This window comes from Notamacropus eugenii, chromosome 6 (assembly GCF_028372415.1).
Source record: "Notamacropus eugenii isolate mMacEug1 chromosome 6, mMacEug1.pri_v2, whole genome shotgun sequence".
Classification (NCBI taxonomy): Eukaryota; Metazoa; Chordata; class Mammalia; order Diprotodontia; family Macropodidae; genus Notamacropus; species Notamacropus eugenii.
In genome coordinates, this window is record NC_092877.1 from 57,273,443 (window position 1) to 57,299,437 (window position 25,995).

General features: G+C 37.2%; 1 protein-coding gene across 4 annotated transcripts in view; it reads right to left on the reverse strand.

Annotated features, from left to right (window-relative positions):
• The window catches only part of SORCS2 (sortilin related VPS10 domain containing receptor 2), a 1,292,493-nt gene that overhangs the window by 188,443 nt on the left and 1,078,055 nt on the right, over positions 1 to 25,995 (reverse strand). For all 4 annotated transcript variants that reach the window (XM_072620161.1, XM_072620158.1, XM_072620159.1 and 1 more), the window contains exon 8: positions 18,285 to 18,374. In XM_072620161.1, coding sequence (XP_072476262.1) covers positions 18,285 to 18,374 — 90 coding nt within the window. The remainder of the gene's footprint in view (positions 1 to 18,284; positions 18,375 to 25,995) is intronic.

Sequence of the window (25,995 nt, forward strand, 5' to 3'; positions counted from 1 at the left end):
TTTGACATGCTGCAGCATTCTGTCAGATATTATGCCTGGATCTGACTTAGAAAATACACATTTTCTTGCTTTTCTTTTAAAAAATGTCCTAATAGATTAACTCTAGGCTTGGCTGAGTAAGTAAATTAAAAGCTAATGGCTTCATTTAAGGGGGATATAATTGGTATAGCTTAGAAAATGGGTAGAAATGCTATTTCAGAACACATTTGTTTCATGGGGTCATGGCTCCTTCAAGAATCAGACAATGGAACAAGCATTCTGTGATGGGACTTTATTTAAGACATGACAGAGAGCCTACCCATGACAAAGAGTAAGATTTTTTTCAAAAGCCCTAATATACCCAATTCTGGTTATTCATATGGGAACAAATGCGATCCACTACCAGAAGGAACTCAAAAGCCCTGCTAGGGGTAATGGGCTCCTGGGGGGCAAAGCCAAGATGGCAGAGTGGAAAGCCACACATATTCTAGTTCTCCCCCCTAGCCCATAAAATATTTGTAAAGAAAGACTCTCAACAAACTCTAGAGCAGTAGAAGCCACAGAACAACACAAGGAAGGAGATTTCCAGCCCAGGGTGACCTGAAAGGCTGACAGGAAATGTCTATCTCAGTGGACGTGGAGCAGAGCCCAACCCAGCCTTGGCCATGCGGGGAGGCTCTGGGAGGAGGATGTGGGCAGAATCTCCAGTCTCAGTAGCAGCAGTTCGCAGATCCCTCAACCCACAGGCATCAAAGGTCAGTGACAGGGTTTTTTTTAGCTGGCCGAGAAGGGAAAAGGGCCTTCCCATTGCTCTGGGACACAGAGGCCACATCGGGCAGGCAGCAGCAGTTCCCACAGCAGCCCCTACAGCAGCCTGCATCCATTGTTGGATCATAAAACCCCTGGGGGCACTGAGCAGCTGATTCTTGCCTCAGCACTGTGTAGAGGCCCTGCAGCAGCTGATCTTTATCTCACACAGAATGACTGCCCTGCCCCTGCAGCTTATCTGAATCTCAGCCCCCAGTGCTGGCTTGGTGAAACTGGAGACCAGGTGGTTGTGAAAATGAAACTCTGCTAAGATTCTGGGCACAAAAATCTCTTCCAGCTCCCAGACCAGTGTACATGCTTGATTGTGCCACTTGGGAGAAACTGAGATCTTACAGATCCCCAGAGTATACCCTACTCTTGACAAAGGACCCAATAGTCAAGTAACTGGTTGGGAAAATGCCCAAAAAAGGGAAAAAATAAGACTATAGAAGGTTACTTTCTTGGGGAACAGATATCTTCTCACATCCTTTCGGATGAGGAAGAACCATGCTTACCATCAGGGAAAGAAATAAAAGTCAAGGCTTCTGTATCCCAAACATCCAAAGTAAATATTCAATGGTCTCAGGCCATGGAAGAGCTCAAAAAGGATTTTGAAAATCAAGTAAGAGAGGTGGAGGAAAAATTGGGAAGAGAAATGAGAGAGATGCAAGAAAATCATGAAAAGTGGGTCAACACCTTGCTAAAGGACACCCAAAAAAAGGCTGAAGAAAATAACACCTTTAAAAATAGGCTAGGTCAATTGGCAAAAGAGGTTCAAAAAGCCAATGAGGAGAAGAATGCTCTAAAAAGCAGAATTAGCCAAATGGGAAAGGTGGTTCAAAAGCTCACTGAGGAAAATTGTTCTTTCAAAATTAGAATGGAACAGATGGAGGCTAATGACTTTATGAGAAACCAAGAAATCACAAAACAAAACCAAAAGAATGAAAAAATGGAAGATAATGTGAAATATCTCATTGGAAAAACAACTGACCTGGAAAATAGACCCGGGAGAGACAATTTAAAAATTATGGGACTGCCTGAAAGCCTTGATCAAAAAAGAGCCTAGATATCATCTTTCATGAAATTATCAAGGAAAACTGCCCTGATATTCTAGAACTAGGGGGAAAAATAAATATTGAAAGAATCCACTGATCCCCTCCTGAAAGAGATCCAAAAAGAGAAACTCCTAGGAACATTGTGGCCAAATTCCAGAGTTCCCTGGTCAAGGAGAAAATATTGCAAGCGATGAGAAAGAAACAATTCAAGTATTGTGGAAATACAATCAGGATAACACAAGCTCTAGCAACTTCTACATTAAGGGATAGAAGGGCATGGAATATGATATTCCAGAAGTCAAAGGAACTAGGACTAAAACCAAGAATCACCTACCCAGCAAAATTGAGTATGATACTTCAGGGGAAAAATGGTCTTTCAATGAAATAGAGGACTTTCAAGCATTCTTGATGAAAAGACTAGAGCTGAAAAGAAAATTTGACTTTAGGGGTAATGGGCTCCTGGACCCAAAATTAAAGACATTGGAGGCACAAATGGTATCTGTATCACTATTGGGGACTGAAGGTCAAATAAGAGTCAAAAGAGAAAGACAGATTTGGGAAGTGAAGATATGACTAAGAAAATAGTATCAGAGAGTAGACTTTGGAATTCTGGGCAATGATTTAAAATATAGGAATGATGGGTGGGGTCTTTGCAAGGATGGAGTATACTACACAAAGGCTGATAAAATAGCAATAACAACAAAACATTTGTTTAGAATACTGAAAATTTAATAAAGTTTGCTTTAAACTGAAAGGGGAGGGAGAAAACTCCCCACATAGGCATGATAAGTTTAGTTCCCCCAGAGGACAGCAGTTACAACATTAGCCCATTCCACTAGATAGTCTTGGTCTCAGATCTAGTACATCCCTTTCTGGCTATTTCCCTACCATGCCATGTGGAGCTCTGATTTTTCATTCATTCAATAAAGAGTAGTAGAAAGCAGTGAAAATGCATCAGAGACAACATGGAAGAATGAAACCACCAATAAAAACTACAAAATCAAATGTCCATTTACAAATATGCAATGAGAGGGTGATAATAAGTGTGAACAAGAAGTCCAGTTACAAGGGAAATTTGGCCTCAATAACTGGTTATTTGATGGAATGAAATTAATTACTGGAATTTGGCCCTGGAAAGTTGGATTTTATTCAGTGGCATTACAAATTAAGGATGTATCTCATGTGAGAAAATGCACAAACCTGGGGGTAGAGCAGGGGTGGTAGGTAAGGATCAACAGAGTTAGAAATAGTAGTGATATTTTATTACCGTACACTATTGATTTCTGAATTGAAGAAAGAATTGGATAAGGGATTTGGGAAACAGGTCATGAACAAGTATGGAGTCTTGCACAAGACAGGTATTCAAAAAGTGTTTGTTAATTTGAATTGAATTGTGGTAATAAGGAATTTCCACTATCCAGGAAGGTTTTGGTGTTTTTTTCTTTATCCAAAGTAGAGCAGGTGATGAGTTCTAAAGATAATGAAGTAAGAAGAAGTAAAACAGCCTAGTTGCCAACTACATCTCTATAGAGCTCTAGAAAATGCATCAAACTGAACTCTGATTGAGGAAGCTATGAAAAAGTAGCACTGAGTGATTTTTGCAGCCCAGGGAAGCTTGAGGAAAAAGATGGAGAGGCCTTTGGACACAGGAGATGAGGTTTGGCTGGGAGAAGAGGTGGTGAGGAGCATTTCAGTGCCCAAGGAGTGAACAAAGACTGAAGACCAGAGCAGGAAGTATTGGGCCAGGAGATCCTTTAGCTAGAGCAGAGTGCAGGAACCGGTGCCAACTGGCAGGTTTTTTGTTTTTTGTTTTTTTTGCTACTACCCATTTCCCAGTTACAGATCTAGCTTGGAAAGGGGCAGTCACAAGCATGGACAAATTTCAGAAGCAACACAGATCAGGTGTGACTCATAATGATAACTTTATTTCTTGAAGTGTGGATTATTTGACAGAAAGGAGAAATATCTGTTCTTGAGCTGATTTTGATTAACACAGAAGTTAGTGAAATAATAATGACAGGAACCTTTCAGCCAAGCGATCACATTATTTTAAAATTTGTGGTAGAGGAGAGGATCTCTAAAATGCAAATGATACTAAGGGTTGGGAAAAAAAAAGAATTGATCCGATCCAAAGGCTTTATATTTTGAATGGGAAGTCAGCTCTAAAGGAGTGGGAGTGGCAATCTCTCAAGAATGAGGTGCTAATGACACAACAAAAAATGGCAACATCTACAACCCTAGAATATGAGTCAGGATGACTTGAGTTCAAATCCAGCTTCATACATTTAACTAGCTGTGACCTTGGGTAAGTCACTTAACTTCTGTCTGCCTATGCTTTCTCCTCTATAAAATTAAGGTAATAATATTTCACATGGCCTACATGTTTCTTCATCTATAAAAAGGGGATAATAAAAGCACCTTCCTCCCAGGATTGTTACCAGGATAAAATGAAACATTTGTAAAGTACTTTGCAAACCTTACAGCATTATATAAATGTTAGTTATTATTGTTTTTATCATTGTTTGGAGGAAGAACAAAGGAAGTTGCCTAAATAGATAGATCTACACATAAAACTCATATTTTTTAAAAGATATGTGTAGAAGAAAAAGCATTCAATCAAAAGTGCCTAAGGATTAGTACAGGAAAGTAGAACAGTCCTGGGTAAATTGTGTTAGGAATTGCTATGGCCAAGAATGAGCTGAGGCTATTGCTGAATGCTACTGACAAGAATTTTTTTAAAGTTATACTGGGGTGGGTTGTGGGGAAGAGTTGTTGATTAGGGTGGATGGGATGATAATAAAAGGGTGAGGTGGAAAGGCTGAATTATTCAACCAATACATTTGTTTTGTCCATTTTCTCTTTAGTAGAGAATGATCTTTGGTCAGGGAGTGACAGAGCAAAAAATGGTTAGCAGGTAATTGAAATCTTAGACAAGTGAGGCAGTATTCTGACATCTACTGCAAATAATGGGCCAAATCTAAAGAGATGAAATTTGAAATAAAGTAGTTTCACTTATGTCTGTTGATAGACACCACAGCGATTTCTGGAGATACCTATTCCCATCATCCCCCAGAACTGAACAATCCCTTGGAAAAAAGAAACACAGTGAAGCAAAAGCAGTGAATACACTGACTGCACTCAAAAGTATATACACACTTAAATAGAAGCAACAGGTGGATGTTGCAGAGACAGATGTGCCCTCATTATCCTTTAATACTTCCTGAATGAGAGGTGTCTCCAAAATTGAAGATATTGTGGTGGGTTCTTTCACATATGACTGTCTTCAAGTAATGTCTGGATGACCACTTGTTGGGAAGCCTTTCCTCATGTATAATTTGGGCTAGATGGCTTCTGACATCCCAACCTGATCTTCAATTCTGGGAGCTATTATATTCTGCAGGGACCCTCAGAAGTCAGACCCCCCAAATGATATAGACATCTATCAGGTCTGTGGCACCTATGTGAACTACAAATCAGAGGGTCAACATTTTTCACATTCTATTTGTGGGAAAGCTGGTGATTCTTAGAGGTAGGGTTCTTAGCAACTCGAGTTCAGCACCTTTATTTTATAGGCTAGAGAATTATGGACCATAGAGGGAAAGGGACCTCATAGGTAATAGGTTAGATTTAGGGTAAGGATTCTTAGGTCTTCTATCTTTGAAAAGTGGCTTGCTTACTCAAGTTGGCCTTTTAACAGGAGATTCAGACAGCTCACAAGAAATGAAAGCAGAAACATTACTACTTCTGTTGAGTCATTTCAGTTGTGTCCAACTCTTTATGATCCCATTTTTTGGCAAAGATATTGGAGTTCTTTGCCATTTCCTTCTCCAGCTCATTTTACAGATGAGGAGACTGAAACAAGCAAGGTTAAATGACTTGCCCAGGTTCCCACAGCTAGCAACTGTGTGACCAGGTTTGAACTCAGGAAGATGAGTCTTCCTAACTTCAGGTCCAGAGCTCTGTCCACTGCATCATGTAACTGCCTAGGATGTATGCCATAGGAAATATTATTATCTCAGTTTTATAGAAAAGAAAGCATAGTCCCCAGGAAGTTAAATGATTTTTCAGAGTCATCCAGTGAGTTCCTGGCAGAGTTTGTGTTGAAATAAAACCCCATCATTCTTCCTTTTAAATAAGAGAAACTTTGGATTTCTTTTTATGAAAATAGTCCAATTAGAATATTTTTAGATTGAAGCAGACAAAAGATTTCTCAAATGCTGTTTTCACTGGGGGTTACTGAAATGAATCGACATACATCTACCACTCATTTAATGTATAGTTCTGAGATGGGATCAGGTTATTTCTGAGAACTTTCCCCAGTTGCAGTACTTGCATTTTACCTGATAAAATTATAAGATGATAGGATTACGGGAGTAGAGATTTACATCTGGAAGAGACTTCAGAAGTCGAAGTCTCTCATTTTGAAGCTGAGGAAAGAGAAGCCCAGTAAGGTAATGTAACTTCTCATTCAAGCAGGTTGTAATATCTGAGTAGGGGATCCATAGACCAGCTGTGAGAAAAAACATTGTAGCAGTGTCTACTTCCCCTTGCCCACCTAGCAACCCCAAGAAAAAGCAAATTCCTGAACTTGGTTTTAAAAAGTAATCCTAGAGATACAGTAGGGGGAGATAGGTGAGGACTACAGTTCACGTCATAGTGGGCCAATGGTGTGGCAATATAGCTAGCAGAGTTAACGGGAAGGAAAAGGATTTTTATTTTTGGAGGCAATTGGGGTTAAGTGACTTGCCTAGGGTCACACAACTAGTAAGTATCTGAGGCCAAATTTGAACTCAGGTCTTCCTGACTCCAGGGCCAGTGCTCTATCCACTGGGCCACCTAGCTGCCCTGAAGAAATAGGATTCTAATTCTAAGACATGGGAAGATGCTAATTGTGCCATCCTCTGTCTTAAGCAGACCCCTGCTGGAATATCATGTTCAGTTCTAAGTCCTATATTTTAGAGGGGAAATTGACGAATTAAGGAAGAATATAAAAGGAAAGTGACTAAGATAGTGAAGAGTATAGGAAATGTGCCATATGAAGATTAGCTGGGAATATTAAACTTGGGGTAGACGGCACAGTTGGAAGGCCCTTTGTACAGAGAGATCACACTGGTTTCGCTCTGGAGGACAGAGCAAGGAGCAATGGGCAGGGAAGCTGGAGGGAGTCAGGCTTCAGTTTGATGTCAGGAAAAACCCATTAATAAGAAGAGCTGTCCAGAAAGGAGGCAGAATGCCTTAGGCGTGTGGAGTGCTGGGGGGAGGGGAGAGCTGTAGTGAAATCTCTGTCACTAAGATTCTTCAAATAGAGATGCAATAGTCACTTTTCAAGGACACCAAAGACTCAAGCTTCAGCTCACCTCAGTGCTGGGTCTCCTAACTCAAAGATTCTCTGATAAAGCCCAGTGTTGAGGGTAGGGAAAACTGTATTAAAATATTCATATCGTTCTGAGAACCCCTCTTGGCCTTGTTAGAGATTATCTGTTTCTTATTCATCCAATTTTGTCCTCCTGTTAAGGGTTAACCAATACATAATGCTTCCCATAAAGCAATTTCGTAACTGAGAAATTTAAGTTCATAATCTACCTTTTGGCTTTTTTTTTTTTTAATGGTGAATTGGGAATTTTTTTAAAGGCTTACTTTTAATAATACAAAAAATGCCTGAATGTCTTTTCCTCTGTCAGACTGCCTCAACTGTTTGTCTCAGGACTTTGTATTCTGTGGAATGCAGGGATGAGAGATGGATTTCCCTCTCTCCATAGTTTTATTAACTTGTGACAACAAATGGCCCCATGGGACGGATCACTGTCACTTTCTATGAGGTCCCTAAAGCAGTATACCATTGTGATGCCTGGCTGGTCATGATCCAAAGCTCTCTCCAGAAAATGCAGGGCTTAGAGACTCACCTCAAATTCTGAAGATCTAGAATTGAATTTGGGGCTCCCCAAAATTTACTGCGCTTCTTTGAAATGTACGCTCTCATGTCTTTTTCAGTTTTCACACAGGCTTTATCTGCTTCATTAATTACAACTAATTTTAAATTAATTAAACTGATTAATATGGTTTTCAAGACCTTCCACAAACTGGCACAATCTATATCCAAGATAAGTTCCCTTTGCTCTTCAGAAAACAGGCAGAAAGATGACATGTAAGGCTCATTCCAACTCTTGGATTCTATATGTCTATAATTTTGCCCTCCACTCTAATTATACTGGCCTCCTTGCTGTATCTAAAACACCCTGCTCATCCAGATGCTCTGCCTTGAAATAGAGTGGAAAGTACACTGGACTTTTACTTAGGGAAAAACAGGTTCAAATTCAAGCTTTGCCACTTAATATTTACGTGAACTTGGCAAATGACTTTATTTCTAGATCTCTAAAATGGTGGTAATCCCTGTCTTCTTGACCTTATAGGGTTATGGTAAGGATAAAATTAGAAAGTGATTGTAAAACATTTTGTAAATTGTAAAATGTTATCCCAATGTCAACCATTATTACTGGATTTTCCCCCCCAATGTTATCCAGCTCTTAGGTTCTTCCTGTTGGGAATACCTCCTTTTGTCTATTTCTTATTCAATTTCTGCCTATTCTTCAAGGTACAGCCCAGGGCCAATTTCCTTCATGGAGTCTTCCCTGCACTTACCTCTCATTCCTCTTATCTCCTATAATTCTACTAATAGCTGGACCATTAATTTCCTATCTAATCATTTACTATATTCTACTGTTATTTTAATTCCTATATACTTAGAAAACGTAAACTAGAAAGTACCTTTGCAATTATCTGATTGAACTCCTTAATTGTACAAAGAAGGAAATTGAGGCCTTGAAAGAAGTGACCTTTCCAAAATCACATGACCAACTAGTTAATGGAAGAGCAAAGACACCAGGTCTCCTGACTTAGAGTCCGATGTTCTTTTTGTTATACCCCTGTACTTTCTCTTCCTATAAGTATTCTAAGTTTCTCAAGGGTAGGGATAATGTCTTCTTCCTTGTATCTTCTAGAGTAAAAGACTATTTCCCTAACAAGTTTGTATAAAAAAAATGGGCAGGTAGGTAGATTGATGAGCTTAATACACTATGTGGAACAACTGAAACATTTATCAGTTATTTAGTGGTTTTGTAAATTTGTGATGACTTCTGAGCCCTGCTTTGTTTCTATGCAAGATATGCTCCTACACATTCCCTCTTTTCTTTAATGGAATTATTATTTTTTCTTTCTATTAAAGGGAACATCCCCCTGACTACTTTTACAGAGGCATATTCACTGAATGGGCATTTCCTCACTTTAAAGGTCTCCCATTGCATCCTGGGCCATCTCCAGTCATACTGATGAATATCTTGTCACTGGATCCAGATGGCTCAGGTGGAGAAAGTGACGCTGGTGACCTTGCACAGCCCTCCCTCACTCAAAACAAAGTCAAGTACAAGTCATGTCATTATTTCTCTGATGGCATGGTCCTCTTCAAAAACAAAGGACAAACACAACCTGTGAGTAGACCTAGCTGCCTAAGTGGGGAACCAGATAGTTGGGTAACTCCGTTCATCTTCTCTCTCAACTTAGCCCTCTCCCATTTCTTCTCCTCTCCAAAAGAAGGTAAATTGTGATGGCCAGAAACTTCCCAGTTAACTTTCTTCCCTTCCCTTCTGTTCCCTTCCCTTCCCTTCTGTTCCCTTCCCTTCCTTTCCCTTCCTTTCATTCTTGTCTCCTCTAAAACCTTAGACCCAGTGCACTCTGTTTTTGGACCCTCCTGGCTTAAAGTGAATGTCAACAGCATCAGCTTCTCTTTGAAACAACAACCCTGAGGTCCCTGCCCCTCCCAGCATGATTTATCTATTTTTTTTCTTTTCTATTAAAGGGATCATCCCCCTGACTACTTTTAAAGAGGTCTATTCACTGAATGGGCATTACCTTACTTTAAGTGAGTGCCTGAAAAGGCCTTAGCCGACAAGGCCAAGGTCTCCCATTGCATACTGGGCCATCTCCAATCATCCAGATGAATCTCTGGTCACTGGATCCAGATGACTCAGGAGGAGAAAGTGAGGCTGGTAACCTTGCACAGCCCTCCCTCACTCAAAACAAAGTCAAGTACAAGTCATGTAATCATTTCTCTGATGTCATGATCCTCTTCAAAAATGAAGGACAAACACAATGGAAGTAAGACATGTGGTAGAGTATAAAAAGGCACTACCCAGAAGTGGAAAGACCTAGGTTCAATCTCATTAATGTCCCTTTCTAGATATGTGACTATGGACAAGTCACACTCCATCTCTGAGCCTCAGTTTCCTTCTCTGTCAAATGAAGATATTATATTACTTAGTGGCTCAGTGGAAAGAGCACTGGACCTGGAGTCAGGGAGCCTGAATTCAAATCCAGCCTCTGATAGTCACTAGTTATATGACCCTGAGTAAGTTCCTTAACCTCTGTTTTTTTTTATTCCACCAGAGGAGGAAATGGCAAACCACTCCATTATCTTTGACCAGAAAACCCCGTGGACAGTGTATTCCATAGGGTCTCAAAGAGTCAGGCATGATTGAACAACAACTGATTACTTATGTCACAGGATTTTTGAGATCAAATGAGCTAAACAACCTGTAAACTATGAAGTACTAGACACAGCTAAAGAACTGGTTTTTTTTTTTTATGATCCAAACAAGGATAAAAGTCTCATGTTGTAATGGATTCATTCTCTATTATTCTCAAATAGAGTTTACAAGAGAAAGTGGCTGGCTCTAAGAGAAAAGTATATTGGCAATATTTGCAGAGAACTGTGTAGGTACATAATGGCATTGAAGGGAGTTATCCATTTTCTTCTCCATGTATCTTGTGTGTGTGTACACATATATACATATATATGCGTACACACACATACATATGTATATGTATAGTCAAATGTCCAATAAATAAAAGACTCTGAGTCACATAAACTGAAGCAATAGGCACTAGAAAATGAAAAAACAGAAGAAACTGAATTCAGAAATAGTGATTTCCCCTCCATTCCTTCTTGCGGAGTAGTCAAAGAGAAGTATGGTATAAAGGATTTAGGGTTAGAGAACCTGGATTCTAATCTTGACCCAGTTCATGTAAGAAATATGGGAAGAATATTTCAAAACAATCATAACTCAACAACAATCACCACTATTCTGTGGTAATAAGAATTTTAATAGCATTTCCAAGGCCACCAAACACTTTCCACATAATAATCTTCTGAGTATGTAAGTATCTTTGTTTTCATTTTACAGAAAAGGAAACTGAGGCTTAGAGAAGTAAGGTTATTTTCCTATAGCTACACATCTGCTAAGGATAGTATGCCAACATTTGAATCCCCAGACTCCTACCAAAATATTTTTTAAAATTTTGTTGTAAAATCATTTTCCATTCTGGCCAAGATGTGTTTAAATTGGCTCCTGATAATATAGTAACGATGTCAATTTGTGGCCCACAGTGGCTTTGATTCCTCCGAGTATAAGATTAAGAACAATGTATTTCTTACTACTTAAGTATAAATATTATTTTGTAGTATTAAATGTCTCTAATGTTATTTTACTTAATATTTACTTCAAAGACTGAGTGAATCAATAATGTTGAATGGAGTTTACAATGAGAAATATACATGAAGGAAAGAAAAAATAAAAATATGATGAATTTCTCTTAAGATAGGTTAATACACTAAGAATAATAGATATAGGAATAGCCACAGTGAATGAGTGAGAGATAAAGAAATAAAACCGAATGATAGAGACTCATTTCAGGAAAGTGCTTATGAAGTTATATTGCTAGTAGCTGTATGGGAAATAGTTGGTGTTGTTGATTCTCCCCTCCCCCAATTTGATATAATTATAGAAATCAAGGAGTAAAAATAAGAGGCAATGGGGTATTATGTTAACCAAGTGAAAAAATAGTAAAATACTATTATCCTTTCATGAAGTGTAAAGGAGTCTTCCTTGACTGAATGGAAAAGGCAAGATATCAGAAAGGTTGGATCAAGACTAGCCATGGATTTGGTGGCTTGTTTAAAACCCAAGCTCACCAGCAAGTATCCAGAAAGAGAAGGATAACATAAAAAAAATTGCAGTCAGAATCACATTAGATTATCTTGAGCAACAAGAAAGGAAAGAATTGAAAGAATATAATAATAAAATATGACAAAATTTACAAAGCTAAAATATAAAGATACATATGAATGTAAAATGAAGGTCTATAACAGAATGCATTCTGTCTCAGTTGACTCCAAAAAAGCAGGGCTTATAACAATTATCTCATGGAAGGTAGTAATATAAGTAGACATTAATGAGAGATAAATAGCAAAGCTACATCTTACTCAAATCAGCAAAATGAAATAGTATCAATATTGAATATGAATGCAATGAGTGTCATAGAATCTAAAAACAGAAGGGTAAAGTTCATTGAATTCTATGAAGCTCCAGAAAGTAAGATAATAATGGTTTCTGACTTTAGTGTGCTTTTTCAGATTTCAGCAAATCTAACAAAGTTAAATAACAGGGAAATTAAAATTCTGAAAAGAACATTAAGAAAAAATATATATGATGGCTTACAAATGATGATTATTGAGTGAGGATATTAAGGCATGTGCCAATTTTTTTCTGTACTACATGACATAGTCACAAATATTCATCACATGTGAAAGACGAAAAGAACTCAAAAGTAAATTCAGAATGACAGAAATAGTAAGTTCAACCATTACAGTCCATAAAATAATAAAATTGTAATCAGTAAGTGGAATATGATAAAAAAAGACATAACTAGAGACTAAATAAAACTTTCCTAAATAAGTGTATTAAAGAAGCCATAGAGTTTGTTTTGGAAAAGCATATCCTACAGGTATAAAATACAACATGCCGGAATTTGTGGGACATAGCTATAGCAATCTTCAGAGGAACATAAGTAAATATAAATATTCATATATACATATATATACACACATGAACATTAATATTTATAAAAGAGAAAGAAAGGACATGTCAATATATTGATAATTTAATTTTTAAAACTGTAGAAATCAGGATATCAATAATATCCAAAGAAACACAGAAATTTTGAAAATCAACAAAAGTTCAATAAAATGGAAAATAACAGCTATCAAAAACGAATTTAATAAATAAACCTCAGGACTCTTTTTCTTAGAGACCAATTAATTGATAAATCATTATCTAATTTTACTTTTTCTTCTTTAAATTTATTTATTGATTTTCATTTCCACAAGATTTTGAATTCCAAATTTTCTCCCCATCTGTCCTCTCCCCCACCCCCAAAGGACATGCATTCTGATTACCCCTTCACCAAATCTACCCTCGCTTCCCCTATCCCCATCTTCTCTCTTTTCTTGTAGGGCAAGATAGATTTCTATGCCGCATTACCTGCATTTCTTATTTCCCAGTTGCATGCAAAAACAAGTCTCAATATTCATTCCTAAAACTTTGAGTTCCAACTTCTTTCCCATCCTCCCTTCCCACCCATCCCCACTGATAAGGCAAGCAAATCAATATAGGGTATACATGTATAGTTGTGCAAAAGACTTCCATAATAGTCATGTTGTGAAAGACTAACTATATTTCCCTCCATCCTATTTTGCCCTCCATTTATTCTATTCTCTCTTTTGACCTTGTCCCTCCTCTAAAGTGTTTATTTCTAATTAACCCCTCCTCCCATTTACCCTCCCTTCTATCATACCCCCACCCCACTTCTCCCATTCTTCCCTACTTTCCTGAAGTGGAAGACAGATTTTCATACCAAATTGAGTGTGCATGTTATTCCCTCCTGAAGTCAAAAGTGATGAGAGTAAGCTCCACTTTTTCCCTCTCACTTCCACCCTTTCCCCCTCCATTGAAAAAGCTTTTCCTTGCCTCTGTTATGAGAATAATTTGCCCCATTCCATTTCTCCCTTATTTCTCCCAATATATTCCTCTCTCCCCTTAATTTTATTTTTTAAGATATCATCCCTTCCTATTCAACTCACCCTGTGCCCTCTGTCTATATATGTGCATATATATATATATTACATATTATATGCGTATGTGTATAATCCCTCCAACTACCCAAACATTGAGAAAAGTTTCATGAGTTACAAATATTATCTTTCCATGTAAGAATGTAAACAGTTCAACTTTAGTAAGTCCCTTATGATTTCTTTTTGCTGTTCACTTTTTCATGCTTCTCTTGATTCTTGTATTTGAAAGTCATATTTTCTATTCAGCTCTGATCTTTTCATCAAGAACGCTTGAAAATTCTCTATTTCATTGAATGACCATTTTTCCCCCTGAAATGTTATACTCATTTTTGCTGGGTAGGTGAATCTTGGTTTTAATCCTAGTTCCTTTGACTTCTGGAATATCATATCCCAAGCCTTTTGATCCCTTAATGTAGAAGCTGCTAGATCTTGTGTTATCCCAATTGTATTTCCACATTACTTGAGTTGTTTCTTTATAACTGCTTACAATATTTTCTCCTTGACCTGAGAACTCTGGAATTTAGCTGCAATATTCCTAGGAGTTTTTCTTTTTGGATCTCCTTCAGGAAGTGATCAGTGGATTCTTTTAATTTTTATTTTACCCTGTGGTTCTAACATATCAGGGCAGCTTTCTTTGGTAATTTCATAAAAGATGATGTCTAGGCTCTTTTGTTGATCATGGCTTTCACGTAGTCCCATAATTTTTAAGTTATCTCTCCTAGATCTGTTCTCCAGGTCAACTGTTTTATCACTGAGATATTTCACATTGTCTTTTATTTTTCATTCTCTTGGTTTTGTTTTGTAATTTCTTGATTTCCCATAAAGTCATTAGCTCCCATCTGCTCCATTCTAATTTTTAAAGAACTATTTTCTTCAGTGAGCTTTTGAACCTCCTTTTCCATTTGGCTAATTCTGCTTTCTAAAGCATTCTTCTCCTCATTGGCTTTTTGGACCTCTTTTGCCATTTGAGGGAGTCTTTTTTTAAAGGTGTTATTTTCTTCAGCATTTTTTTGGAGTCTCCTTTAGCAAGTTGTTGACTCACTTTTCATGATTTTCTTGCATTCCTCTCATTTGTCTTCCCAATTTTTCCTCCACCTGTCCTACTTGATTTTCAAAATCCTTTTAGAGCTCTTCCATGGCCTGAGACCATTGTTTATTTATTTTGGAGGTTTTAGATGCAGAAGCCTTGACTTTTATGTCTTCCTCTGATGGTATGCATTGTTCTTTCTCACCCGAAAGGATGGAAAAAAATACCTGTTCACTCAGAAAGTAATCTTCTATAGTCTTATTTTTTTCCCTTTTGGGGGCATTTTCCCAGGGTGTTACTCGACTTTTGAGTCCTTTCTCAAGAGAAGGATATATTCTAGCGACCTGTGAGTTCTCAGTTTCTTCAGAGTGGCACAATCATAAGAGAGGAGTTTACTTCTCTCTTGGCCTGCACTCTGGTCTGGGAGCAACCACAAGTTTTTTACCCAGGATTTGTGAGTAGAATTCCCTCTCTGGAGCCTCCACCAGTTCCACCAGGCCAGTGCTCTTCCTCACCCCAGGACCACCACTTAGGGCTGAGACTCATATCATCTGCTTAATTCCCCCAGGGTCTTTAGGCAGAGGGCTCTAAAAATCAATGCTGGCCCTGGGGCTAGGGCAGGACCCTGCTCTGTTCTCACGCAGGTGAAAGAGCTTTCTCACTGACCTTTGAAGCTGTCTTTGGTGTTTATGGTTTGAGAAATCTGGGAATCGCAGCTGCTGCCCAGGATTCTGTGCCCTGAATCCTGCTCTGGTCCTATCCTGGCCATGCCATGTGGCCAAGGCTGGGCTGCACTCAGGGGGCTGTGCTCTGCTCTGAGACTAGTGTGATAGACCTTTCCTGTTGTCCTTCCAGTCTGTCTTGGGTTGGAAATGTCTTTCACTCTGTCATTTGGTGGCTTCCGTTGCTCTAGAATTTTTTAAAGTCATTCATTACAGGCATTTCAAGGGCTATGGGAGGAGAGCTTTTAGAGGTGCATCCTTCTACCTTGCTATCTTGTCTTCACACCCCTACTTTTTTCTTAAAGGAGTCATTAAAAAGACTATGAAATTTAAAAAAAATGTGAATTCCAGAAATGAATACACTTAGCTTTATACTGATAAAACTGATAACTAGGATACAGAGGGTAAATATTTGAAAATATTAACTATCTATATCAATTAACCAGGAATAATAACCCTAAGAGCCCTCTGAAAGAGAAATCAAGCAAAACATAAATGAGATCTCAAAGAAAATAAAAACAAAAACCAAAAACCCTGTTCTATCTGAATTTATGGGTGAATTCTGTTCAACACTTTAATTACATAGAGGTGTAGTAGTAGCTAAACTATGTAAATAGAAAAAATGTCACTAACCTTTTATGAAATAAATATGGATGTGATCCTCGAAACACGAAGAGATAAATGAAATTTTAAAAACTATTGATCCACCGCTCAGTAGTAATGATGCAAAAATTAGGTGAAATGCTAACAGAGAGGCCCCACTTACCTACTTACCTAATACATATATGTGTATATACATGCATACCTGTACATGTATGTATACATACACATACCAAAACACACACCTATCTTTGTGTATATTTACATAACTATGACTAAGTTGAATTTTTACAAGTCATGAAAGGACATATAAGAACAGATGAATATGATTTGGATTAGGGTGAGCATGCTGCATTGAACAGAAGAAATATGATCTAGACTTCACAAAAGCTGTGTAGAATGGAAATAAGCACACAGGGGAAGAAAGCTCACTGGGGAATCAATAAAAAACAGATATGTTGGCAGGAAGAAGTAGGATCTGTGTGAAGGGCTAGAACTTCTCTGATGTGTAATTCACTTGAGGTATTTTTATTTACTTCTACTTAGAACTGAAGAAACTTAGAGGTCATCTAGTTCAAATCCTATATTTTAAAGTTGAAATTTAGAGAGGGAATATGACGAGATAAAATCAGTGACAAGGTTGAAACTAGAACCCAGATTTCTTGCTTTGGTTTTCTACCTTTTCTAAACAGCCCAATAGTTTCTCAGTCCTTACAAGATGTCTTAATTGGAGAGAGCTCTTTAAAATGACTGTCCACTGTCACCCAAGCCAAGGACTGTTAAGTCTTACTAATCTAGAAGAGCTTCAAGTATAGAGATTGGCAGCATGCATGTTGTTTAAGGACCAGCCTAGCCAACAACAGGAGGTTTGTCACAAGAGTTTTGTCTTTACTAAGAAATGAATTTTTGGTGACAATGGATCGTGAAAACCATCGGCTCAGGTGTGCAGTAGCTCTAATGTATGTCATTTGGGGGTATCACCTACACACAATGAAACGATGGATCAAACACTGTCATTGTTATTTATTGAGGTGATGGGGTCTTTGCTTGGACAAGACTGCTAAGAAAAGTTCTCTGCACAAGGACTGGTATCAAAGTCTAATGTCTCTACAACTAAAATATTGGTTCTGGAATAAAAGGGACTAGATGCAGATGAGAAAACAACTGGGCAAGCGCAATGACCTTATCACCAATGTGACATGACAGCCAAATCCAAAAGCAAATTTACTAATGTTATTAGGCTTGAATTAATAGAGGTGTATTGCATAGAACAAAAGAAGTTAACAGTAGTTATGACTCCATACTCTTGTTGTGTGGTAGCTTCTGCCCTCAGAGAACTTTCAAACAAATAGGGAGTATAAAAAACTGCACAGTGAAGTATTTTAAAATTAAATTGTAATAATCATGCATTTTAATCTGTTTTAAAAGTCCCTAAATAGCCTACCCTCTATTCTAGAGAAGACTGTCTTCTCTAACCTTTTTTCTTCCTCAGTGCCTAGAATGAGACTCAGAATACCTGAGGCACTAAATTAATGTTTGTTCAATTGAAAAAATGACAAAAAGACTTAATTACAATTGGTATTATATATATATATATATATACATATATATATACATATATTAGTATAAAATGAGAATCATGAAAAATCTTAGAGATGGAAGGGATCTTATCATTCAACCTTTCCTTCCAGTATGCCTTCCCTTTATAATAATTTATGCAAGAGGTCATTCTACCTCAGTAAGAAGGAACTCATCAATTCACTAAATGACCTATTTCATAATTGGACTGGTTTGACTGTTTGGAGGTTCTTGCTTAGAATTAGTCAACATGTGAGTTTTTGTAACTGCCCTATCCCAATGAAATGCAACCCCTCCACTGGCGGAGAGACTTGACTGCTGCTTCCTGGCTCTATTTCCTAATGATACCATCTCCAAGGTAGTTGTGGATGCCAAGTTTATTTCTTCCATCTTGGCAAAAGAGCTGCAAAGTTCACCATTCTCCACAAAAGAAAAATCCTCATGTGTACTTAAAGACTTTTTATATACAATGGCCTTAGGAGATATAGGTACCCATAAGGCAATCTGCCAACTAGCCAGAGCATCAGGAGGAATGAGCACAGCACGATATTTACCTTGGGTAGTGCATACTTTGGTAGCTTCATCAGAACAAATTCATTGCGTCGATAAGATACATAATATTTAGTCCGATTTGCTGTTGTTGCCTAATGGGAAGAACAGGGATATGTTATGTTTGTTTACTCAATCCAGACAAATGTATGTGGAAAATGAACAATACACAGTACAAACATTCAGGGAGATACTCTAGAGCAGATGATTACTTTTAGACATTTCCAGGAATCAATTTAAAAAAAAAACAACCCAATATATAACAATATAATGTTAAAAGGGCTAATAATAATACTACAATAACCAAAAGGTTAAATCCAACTTAAAATTTTTAATAACAGCAAATTGCACTAAAACTTTAGGGATACCATGTATAATACTTAATGTATGATAATTAATAATAACAATACTAATACCTAAACCTTTAAATGGAGCAATATGGTCACAGCATGTCACAAACTGAGATATCCCTTGAGTCTTACAATGTTCTATGAGATAAATAGGGTGAATATTATAATCTTTTCTGACAGCTGGAGAAAAAATCTTCTAGAAGTAAGATAACTTGTCTAAAGCCACTTCAGTAATTCCATCCTTGAAGGATCTGTAATTTTATTATAGTGGTTCCTCTTTTCACTGGTGAAGATTATATATGACTTAGTAGATGGTCTCTAAGGGGGTAGTTCAGCTGCATGATAAATTGCCCTGTTGCCAAACTGATAATGGGCCTCTCCTATCTGACCTAGGATGGTCTTCAGAAAACAGTCAGTGTTTCTATTGTGGGACCGTACTTCCTGCTTTTCTAATTTTGTAGAATCTGTTGGAGCTCATGGCTCAATGACATGGCTTTTTAAGAATCTAAGGTCACTTCCAATGAGATATTGGTGGAGAATTTTTGTGGAAACCCAATGACATATAGCCAATGAACTTGGAAGAGATACTGGGTCATAGACTAGAACAAGTCAAAGGTTTTGAATATTGGGAGGAATTTCAGGAGTTATGCAGTCCATTACATGTATAACATACATCACCAGTATAATACACCAGAAAAGGAATCAACTAATCTCTGCTTGATGACCTCTGTGGAAGAGCAACACACTTCTTTTGGATAACTCTACTGCTCAGAGGGTTTTTTCCCCCTTATGTTTACCCTGGATTTTGTCTCATTGCAATTTCCACACAGTCTCCTCTCTGGGGATAGAAAGATGAGTATAATCCCTTCTCCTCATGACAGTTCATCAAATACTTAAAGACAACTCTTATGTTCCCTGACACTTCTCCTCCCTAGGCTAAACGTCTCCAGTTCCTTCAACTACTTCTCATGTTATATAGACTCAAGGTCTTTTACCTTCCTGGTTTTCTTCATCTGGACACTCTCTACCAGTTCCCCATTTATTAAGAGGATTTGTTCTGTGAAGTTTGGGTTCAGTTAAAGCTCTGCACTTGAGGACCTAGAGGGCCACATGTGACCTCGAAGCTGCAGGTTCCCCACTCCTCCTAGCTCATACTTTTTTTTTTAAACAATGGCACCCAGCACTGAAAAAAAAAAAAAAACTCCAGAGGGCAGAACACAGTGCGAACGTCCCCTACCTTTTCCAGAAGCCAATTCACTCAATATAAAATAAAGTAACAATAGCTCTTCGCCCTCTATATTGCACTGATTCAGATGGAGTCAATAAAACAAAACATCCTTCTCGAACAATTGGAACATAACCAAGCCTTCCTCCTCTTGTATTTGAGCAACTGAAATTTTTGAGGTTGTTTGTTTGTTTTTTATGTCTACTTGTAAGTTTTTACATTTATCTCTACTGAATTTCATCTGGTTAATTTTCCGAGCTCTTAAACTTTTTGTCCAGAGGGTTAGCTAATCCTCCTAGCACTGTGTCATTTACCTATTTAAGCAGCATGTCATCTATGCTGATTTATAAGTCATTGATGAATATGTTAAACAGAGCAGAGCTAACATATCTCCCTGAGGCACTCCACTGGAGACCTCCTTACATAATGACATTAAACCATCAACAATTACTCTTTGTGTCAGGTTATCCAACATTCTCTGAATTCATCTAACTGTATTATTGCATGGTTTGTAATGCTCTACCTTATCCACAAGAAAAATATGAGATACTAATCTAGGTAAATTATATTCATGGTATTTTTCATCTATTCATTTAAATAATCTTGTCATAAAAGGAAATGAATCTGGTATGGCATGATCTGTTCTTGATGAAATCATACTGGCTACTGGCAGTCACTGATTCACTTTCAGACCATATCACTACTATTTCTTTAATGATCCATTCTGGAATTTCTAAAAGTCCAGTGGCTTATAGTTTGCTATCTCTGTTTTGTCCCCATTTCTCTAAAATCAGGAGATTTTTTATTTCTCTAATCTTTAGGTATGTCTCCCATTTTCCACAATCTTTCAAATATCATTGACAGTAGCTCGGGAATAACTGAAACCTCCATCATTTAGATATCATGCCCCTATGCTACATTTCTGATCTCTTTCCAAAACTTCTTATCTATTTCCTTTTCTTTCTCTATTGTTTAAAGTACATTTCAATTACATAATCCCTTCTCATTCTCTTTCTAATATCCTTTACTCAAATATTCCCTCTTCATGGTCCCCACCATTTCTGCTGGATTTCTTCACATATTTTCTTGATATATAATCCTTTCCTTTCCCTCCCCTGCCTTGTTTCTTTTGAATAATTCATGTCTACATAAATCTTCAGTCCAGTCTTGGATTTCTTTTAATTAAGTTTTAGTAATACTTTGAGGTCTAATTTGCCTGCTTAAGGTGGGACCTCTTTTTCCTTTTATTGTTAGTTAAAGGTTAACTGTATGCATATAGATATTTGAGGGCATGGATGTTTTTTATTGGCTTCTTTTTGGGGGGATTTTGTCTCCTATTAAGTTCTGTGTATCTGAGCTTCTATTCTCTGCTGCTTGGGGGATACAAACACACACATCACACAAACGCAAACACAAACACAAACACTCATGCACACACAAGTTCAAAACCATGACTCCTTAATTACCAAAAATGTTGGAATGATTTTAGGATGGCTGATTAGAAAAGTCCAGAGATTGCTTGGTATTATAGGGAGTGAAAAAACTCTCTACTTGGAGTAAGAAAACCAGTCACTTATGTTATTCACTCCTCATAAGGAACTGAACTTGAAACAAATCAGTTATTTGATCATGGATTGACTGATCAACAGTTCAGAGAAGAAACATTCAGGTTTTCTACTGATTATAAGGAAGAACATTAAAGGTAGTAAAATCAGGAGTGTTGATGGAGAAAAATCCATTTTATTTTATTTTCTTGTTTTTGCAAGACATTGAAAACAAAAGCCTTCAGCCTTGCCTAATTTAATGAAGGGGAAAAGCAAAAAGACACATTGATTAGATCAAGGGTTCTTAATGTTTTTTGGCATATGGACAAAAAAGCAATGTATTTAAAGGTACAAAATAAAATACAAAAGAAACCGATTACATTCAAATAAAAGTATCAAAGATATGCATATCACATATATATGTACATATTGACTAACTAGTGGGTTTGTTTATACATTATAAAAACATATACATATATATACATACACATATGTATATATTTTTATAATGTAAAGACAAACCCTTTAGTTAGTCAATCCAGGCTAAGAACTCCTGGATTAGATAAGTTCTCAGAAGGCTGATCATATCAAATGGATGAAACACAAGCATAAGTACATAGAAGTTTAGACCTGGAAGAAATATTAGAACATAGGATAATATTAGAGCCAGAAGGAAAAATAGATTACAGAATAGAAATTGTAACATCTGGAAGCCCCTGAAAACACAGAACAGAATGTCAGAGATGGAAGGATATAACATGCAATAGTAGAGCAGGAGGGGACCCTAGAACGTGGAATGTTAGAACTATAAAGGAATTTAGAGACGATCTATTACAATATTTTTTACACTAGAGATGAAGGCGCAGAGACCTCAAATTGTGAAATGTCTTGCCAAAGACTCTGGCATAGCAGAGACAAAATTCTAGGTCTCCTGATATTTAGTCCAGTGATACTACAACTGAACCAGGCTTCCTCTTAAAGAGATGGATGCTAAAAATAAAATAAAAAAAACCAGTTCTAACTGAAAGATGCAAATTTGACCTTTGTCTGTTGAAATAGAGATGAAGTATGACAGAAGATCTACCTGCCTGAATACTTAATACACATCGAAAAGTGTAACATATGAACTGCTTTAAGTCACTTTTTTCATTACAAAATCTTTTTTTTTCACTGCATAATAAATGGGAAGCCTTTAGGATTCTGATTTATTAACTGACAGATAAGAGGAAAACTAGACAGTTTTATTTATTTTCATTTATTTCATTTTAAAATATCAGCTTGATTTGTCATATCAAGCTGTCAAAAAATACTGCCTTTCAAAGGAAATCAGTTTCTCTAGTCTAAACACTAAAAGGAAATTCATTCATCTTTTTATTTCCTCTAAAGGGAAGCAATCAGATAGAACGTATCCATGAGCTGGAGACATAGTAGTTAGTCTTGACTGCTACTTACTGGTTATGTGACCTTTGTGGTTGTATGGTATAACTTTCCTCTCTGGACATATTTCCTAATAAGGATAGCAACTATAATGAGTGTGAATAGAGTGCTTTAAGGTTAGGAAAGCACTTTACGTCCTTTATCTCCTTTGGACCTACCAACAGCTCTGTCAGCTAGGTACTACAGGCATCACTGTCCTTAATTTACAGGTAATGAAATTAGATTGTTTGCCCACAGCCACATAGCCAGTAAGTCAAAGGTGGAATTTGAACTCAGGACTTATAGACTGAGGCCTGTCTGGAAGTATTAAAAATGACTTGAAGTCATTAATAAAATGGAGTTAATGATATTTATACTTCCCATGTGACAGGGTTGCTAACAATAACATCCCTTTCACGTTAAGGTTTATAAAGCGCTTTCCCCATTTATAGTCCTCTAAGGTAGGTAGTACAAATATTGTTTGTACCCATTTCAAACTCAAGGAAACTAAACACAGAAAGTTATTATCATTATTTATCACATAATTAATCTTTTATTAAAAGTATTCATAATTCATATCATAATTATTAATAAAGGTTATTATTAATCAATTAACCTATATTCATTACATATTACATATTCATTGCCAAAACTGTGCCATGAATCAGTGCCTCCTAAGTCAAACTCTAGCATCGTTTCAAATAATTTATGGTCTATGAGGAAAGAGATTTGTGTTTCATAAAGCACCATAAAAAGTGAATTGAAAACATCATTATTATTGCTGCTAATAAGGAAGGACACCTATATATATGTATATCTATCTGTCTGTATATCTACACACACACATACACACACACACACACACACAAGTTCATGAAATAATCTTTGCCTGCTTTGTTCTTTTGGACCTTAATGATATCAAAGAATCCCTGATTGATTGAATTGGATTAAATAGAAAGGCAATTCTGAAATTATCTAGTTATTCAAATCCCTTATTCATATCTCTCCCTTCCAAAAGTGAACTCCTTGGGGGCAAAGACTACTTTGCCAGCACAGTGCCTTCCACAGAATAAGCACTTAATAAATGCTAGCTGATTGACTGATTTGATTGATTGTGACAAAACAAAAGAGTGATTATCCTGCCTCTAATTGAAGACATCCAGAGATGAGGGGCTCTACCTCTGGAAGCAGTCTGCATTCCAGCTGTGGACAACTCTAATCATTAGGAACTATTTCCTTACATTGCATTTTTGGTTATTATCATCAATAAGCCTAAATAACCTATAGTGGATTCAGAAAGGATTGTGAAGATGGCAGACTATAGTAGGGACAGCTCAATGTCCCCTTTGCCACAGCTCAGAAATACACAAATGTACAAGTAAGGAAGACTGCTCACTTCTCTGGTTACATTCACACACAGTCTGTGTTTATCTATGTCAACATCCATCTACAATAAATGTTACATATTTTTGTTACTCAGATCTGAAATCAAAGCAGGTCATTTACCTCTCCTTGATCTTCAGAATGTGCTAACACATTTTGAATTCTGCCCTGTCAAAGGCATCACCCGTTTTGCTAAGTTTGGCAGTCAGGAAACTCTCACAGGGAGAACCACTTCTCACCATACACTAGCTGTGAAATAGATCTGAATTGTAGCTGTTGGGGAGTTATAAACAATGTCACCTCCACACAACACAAGGCAAGGCTCAGGAGGCATGATTTTCTCTAGGAAATTTATTTCTAAATCTATTTCACAGTTTGTTCATGGTGAGAAGTGGTTCCTGCCATGTGAAAACTGAGAACATTGTTCCTAAGAGAATGGGTGTGGGTGTCTTTGGGTGGCACTCATTTCCTAATCCTCATCAAGCAAACTAGTTATGGAAGATGATTCTTGCTTCTTTCTTAGCTGGGGTCTGAATGAGTTCTATCTGCTCATCATGTGTGAATGAATGAATGAGTGAATGAATCATCGCCAGCAACAGCAGCAGCAACAACAACAAAAAAAGATTGAGATACTTGGGAGGTAATGGTAATAGCAGAGCAAATGGACCAAATCTTTGAAAAACCCTAAGATCAATTGTGGTATGGAGGCAAGAGCACTGCTTAGAACAAATATGACCTGTCTGTCTTGAGTTCTGGAAACCATACCAGATTACAAGAGTTCTTCATCTGGAGTCTATGAACATTTTTAAAAAATTTTTTGATAGCTATAATTCAATATATTTTCCTACTGTAATCTCAAGTATTTTAATAAATGCATTTAAAATTCTTCTGAGGATGACTTTATAGGCTTCATCACACTGTCCAAAGGATTCATGATATATAAAAAAGTCAAGAATTCCTGGTCCAGAGGAAAGTGACTAGGATGATGATGAGGGCTGCAGAGAATATGCATTATAAAAATCAGATGGAGACACTGGCAACGTTGAACTTGTAGAAGAGAGGGCTTAAGATCACAAGTGCTTTCTATCAATATGGTAAGGGCTGTCATGGAGATTGGATTTCTGTTCCGCTATGATTTGAACTATATAAGCTCTAAGATTCCTTCCACCTCCAAGTTTCTGGGATCCTGGGGATCTGTATTAAGAAAACTGAGGTTCAAATTCTGTTTCTACTGCTCAGGAGCTATAGGACCCTAAATAAGGGAAATTCAATTCAATTAACTTTTAGAAAATGTTTTTATTGTATGTAGGCTATACAAAGACAAAAACAGTCTCTGCCCTTAAGCAACTAAAATGCTATTGCAGAGATAAACTATGCATACGGATAAGCATATACAAAGCTAGACAAGGTAGTTTCAAGGAGAGAGCTGGGGGCACCAAGAAAAGTCTCACATAGAGGTTGGGTACTTCTGGTCTCTGGGCCATCTATAAAATGGGAAGAACAGTACTTGAGTAAGACATCTAAGTAGCCCAGTGGAAAGAGAACTAAGCTTGGAGGCCGGAAGACCTGAGCTCAAATTTGATTTGAGACACTAATCTAGCTGTCAAACTAACCAAGTCTTTTAACCTCGGTTTGACTCATTTTTTCTCAACTATAAAGTGGGAATTATAATTAAATCTATCTCCCAGGGTTTTGTGAGGATCAAATGAGACAGTATTTGTAAAATGCTTAGCATACTGTCTGGCTCATAGTAGGCACTAAATAAATACCTGTTTCTTTCCCTTCCCCTACTTTAAGC